The sequence below is a fragment of the Triticum urartu genome, chromosome 1A (genome assembly GCF_056163025.1).
Source record: "Triticum urartu cultivar PI428250 chromosome 1A, HENAU_Tu73, whole genome shotgun sequence".
NCBI lineage: Eukaryota > Viridiplantae > Streptophyta > Magnoliopsida > Poales > Poaceae > Triticum > Triticum urartu.
The window spans coordinates 555,966,051-555,970,405 of record NC_141873.1 but is presented as its reverse complement, the minus strand read 5'-3'; the positions used below and the strand labels follow the sequence as shown (position 1 = coordinate 555,970,405).

Here is a 4,355-nt window from a genome sequence, read left to right as displayed (position 1 = left end):
GCTTGTCATCATTAGTTCATCGGGGTCTTATGGGGTCTGTCTCAGGAGATGTCTCTTTAAAGTGTCAGGGCTGTAGACTAGGAAAACAGATTCAGTTACCTTACCCTATTAGTGAGTCGGTGTCTCAGCGTCCTTTTGATTTGGTCCATTCTGATGTATGGGGTCCGGCTCCCTTCGCTTCGAAAAGGGGCCATCGATACTATATTTATTTTCATAGATGATTTCTCTTGTTACACTTGGCTTTATTTTATGACTTCTCGTAGTGAGGTTCTTTCCATCTATAAGCGTTTTGCTGCCATGGTTCACACTCAGTTCTCTTCGCCTATTTGTGTGTTCCGTGCTGACTCCGCTGGCGAGTATATTTCCAAGATGTTGCGTGGTGTTCTTGCTGGGCAGGGCACTCTTCCTCAGTTCTCTTGTCCTGGTGCTCATGTTCAGAATGTCGTGGCTGAGCGAAAGCATCGCCACCTTCTTGAGACGGCTCGTGCGTTGATGATCGCCGCTTCTCTTCCACCTCATTTTTGGGCCGAGGCTATATTCACCTCCACCTATCTCATTAACCTTCAGCCGTTCGCTGCTCTCCAGGGTGGCGTTCCTTTCGAGCGTCTCTTTGATCATTCTCATGATTATTCGATGCTTCGCTTGTTTGATTGTGTTTGCTATGTTCTTCTTGCCCCTTGGGAACGCACCAAATAGACCGCTCAGTCTGTTGAGTGTGTTTTCTTAGACTATAGTGATGAGCATAAGGGCTATCGTTGTTCGGATCCTATCGGTTGTCGGACGCGTATTTCTCGGGATGTGACTCTTGATGAGTCTCGTCCCTTCTACCCGCATCCATCTTCCTCGACCTTTTCTGTGGAGGATATCTCTTTCCTTACTTTTCTTGACACACCTATCACTCTAGTTGAGCCATCGTCTCTCCGTCCTGCTCACTCTACTTCTCCACCTCTTGCCGATTTGCCGCCACCATCTCCCATGGTTTCCTTACCTCGCATGTCACCAGATTCTGCACCTTCATCCCCGGTGATTTCTTCGTCTCTGCCTCCTGATTCTACCTCGGCTATTCCTCCTCGTATTCTTCCATCTTTGCCTCAGTATTGCACTCGTCGTTCACGTAATGTGGATGTGTCTGCTGACGTGCCGTCCTCCTCGTCTCAGCCTACCTATGGCTTGCGTCCTCGTCCACTTCCGCCTATTGATCGCCTTGGTTTTTCAACCACTGGTGCTATTGTTCTTGAGCCGACTTCTTATCGTGAGGCTGTTGTTCATCCTGAATGGCAGTTTGCGATGGCAGAGGAGATTGCTGCTCTTGAACGCACTGGTACATGGGATCTTGTTTCTCTTCCTCCAGGTGTCTGTCCCATCCCTTGTAAGTGGGTCTACAAGGTTAAGACTCGCTTCGATGGTTCTCTTGAGCGTTACAAAGCTCGTCTTGTGGCTCGTGGTTTTTAGCAGGAGCATGGTCGTGATTATGATGAGACATTTGCTCCTGTGGCCCATATGACCACTATCTGCACACTTCTTGCCGTGGCCTCTGCACGCCACTGGTCTGTATCCCAGCTTGATGTTAAGAATGCCTTTCTTAACGGTGAGCTGCGTGAGGAGGTATACATGCAGCCACCACCTGGGTATTCTGTTCCTGATGGCATGGTATGTCGTCTTCGTCGCTCTCTGTATGGCCTTAAGCAATCCCCCCGCGCCTGGTTTGAGTGTTTTGCCTCTGTGGTGACTGCCGCTGGTTTTTCAGCGAGTGCTCATGATCCAGCATTGTTTGTCCACCTTTCTCCTCGTGGTCAGACTCTTCTTCTTCTCTATGTTGATGACATGATCATCACTAGCGACGACCCCGAGTATATTGCCTTTGTAAAGGCCCGTCTTAGTGAGCATGCAGTTTCTTATGTCCGATCTTGGACCTCTTCGCTACTTTCTTGGGATTGAAGTCTCTTCTACCTCTGATGGCTTTTTATATCCCAGGAAAAGTATATACATGATCTTCTTGTTCGTGCCGCTCTTACTGATGAGCGCATTGTTGAGACTCCAATGGAGCTCAATGTTCACCTCCATGATACTGATGGTGACCCCTTGCCTGATCCGACGCGTTATTGTCATCTTGTTGGGAGCCTTGTCTATTTAGCTTTCACTCGTCCGGATATCTCTTATCCAGTTCATATTCTGAGTCAGTTTGTCTCTGCTCCCACTTCGGTTCACTATAGTCACCTCCTTCGTGTTCTCTGATATCTTTGGGGCACGATTCTCTCACCGTTTATTCTTTCCTCGCTCCAGTTCTTTACAGTTTCGGGCCTATTCGGATGCTACGTGGGCTAGTGATCCCTCTGATCGCCGTTCACTTTCTGCTTACTGAGTTTTTCTTGGTGGTTCTCTCATTGCCTGGAAGACGAAGAAACAGACTGCAGTTTCCCGTTCGAGTGCAGAGGCTGAGTTATGAGCTATGACTCTTTTGACGGCAGAGGTGACTTGGTTACGGTGGTTACTTCAGGATTTTGGTATTTCTGTTACTACACCTACTCCGCTCTTGTCTGACAGTACATGTGCTATTAGCATTGCGCGTGATCCCGTGAAGCATAAGCTCACCAAGCATATTGGTGTTGATGCTTTCTATGTGCGCGCTGGTGTGCAGGATCAGGTTATTGCTCTTCAGTATGTGCCTTCCGAATTACAGTTGGCGGATTTTCTGACGAAGGCCCAGACTAGAGCGCAGCATAGCTTCTATCTCTTCAAACTCAGTGTTGTTAATCCACCATGAGTTTGAGGGGGGGGGGGGGGGGTGTTAGAGTTATATATATAGCCATGTAACCTTTTGTATTTACCCTATTGTATAAGGGGTTTCCTGCATATATTCCATACCTGTACATGTATATATACTGGCCTATGGCCATCTGAAAATACAAGTTGCATATTTCCCTAACAGATAAAACCAAGCAATACATGTTGTTCATTCTTTTTGTCAATAATATGGCATGCAGAAAATCACAAAGGAAGTAGATTCAAAGCCGAATATATACCGGAGCGTGGGCTGCCGCACTACCCATCGGCAAAAGCAACTAGACAAAAACTGAGTATGACACCTCACCTGGCGGACGCATCTTCTTCAAAGGGGGATGGAAGAACTTCGCTTGCAGGACCATCTCGATATCAGACCGGATGTTCTACTTGCATTCCATACTAGGGCTAATCAGCGCCAAAATGTCCGCTGTTTTTCATGTCCTCTAAGCCATGCAAAACAAAAGCCTACGCAGCCCTGAGACATGGTTCCTTTTTTCTTACCTTTTGTCATGCATCTATACTGAACTATGGCATGGGTGTTTTAACAGTATGTGTGTAGACTTTCATTCATAATACCATCCGTGTTTGCTGCCTATGCCTACCAACAGTAAAAGAAAAGATGTTTTAGTATGTGGATGAACCATGTGTTCTTAACGGATATCTACTATTATTTGAAAACTGCAAGGAATGAAACAAAAGCTAGGCCTTTTCTCCCTGATATATATCAAATTCGATGAAGACTAAACAAAGTTGTACAGTACTATTTCAGATACAACAGCTGTGACTGGTTCAGAAATATGGTGAGTTATTTTTCAGTCTATTTACTTCTGGTCGTCGGTGTTTTCCATCCTGTTGTCATGTGCACCAGGATGATCACAAATATGATGACAGGTATATTTTCTATAGTAGATAAGCATCACAGAATACATAATGATGGATCATGTATTGGCTATGAACTATTAAACCATAAAAATGTACTTTTACTGATAGCCAACTATATATTAAACCATAAAAATGTACTTTTACTGATAGCCAACTATATCATTATACTCTCTTCTATATATTCATGTATTCTACAACATCCAAGGATAGAGTTCAATATCTATAATTTAATTAAAAGAGAAGGATATGGTGGATAATAACAGATCTCTTTTCCGAGTCTGTCTTCACAGCCAGGTCTTCTGAATCTTTCAAATACGTGATCACCGAACGCAATACCAAAACTACTACGATTGGGAGATAAACCAAGTAAAGAAGTAAACACCTGGTCAGGATCTTTAGGAGGTGACTCCTGAAACGAAGGTTTCTGCACAGTTGCTTTGTTGACGTACTTAGCATCGCTGCAGAAAAGTATGGGGAGCACAACAGTATTAAGCAGGGGTAAAAATAAAATAGAAAGAATGACTATGTTGCTCTTTGGTTTATGGACCATACATAGTCCAGGAAACTTGACAACAGATGGAGACGTCGGAGGAACAGGTATGACAGGGACAACCTATTTTCATCACCAGAAAACAGGAAGGGAAAACTAATCAAGACATGCATAATACTAATACTAATGAGTACCAAGC

The 4,355-nt window shown here is 44.7% G+C and overlaps 1 protein-coding gene across 1 annotated transcript; it reads left to right on the top strand.

Moving 5' to 3' along the window:
* Positions 1 to 297: 297 nt before the first annotated feature.
* On the top strand, positions 298 to 2,712 carry LOC147992649 (uncharacterized). The gene is made up of 5 exons (XM_087539095.1): positions 298 to 613; positions 1,175 to 1,392; positions 1,546 to 1,650; positions 1,975 to 2,074; positions 2,639 to 2,712. The coding sequence occupies exons 1-5, from the start codon at positions 298 to 300 to the stop codon at positions 2,710 to 2,712; spliced, it is 813 nt and encodes a 270-aa protein (XP_087395221.1).
* The last annotated feature ends 1,643 nt before the right edge of the window (positions 2,713 to 4,355 follow it).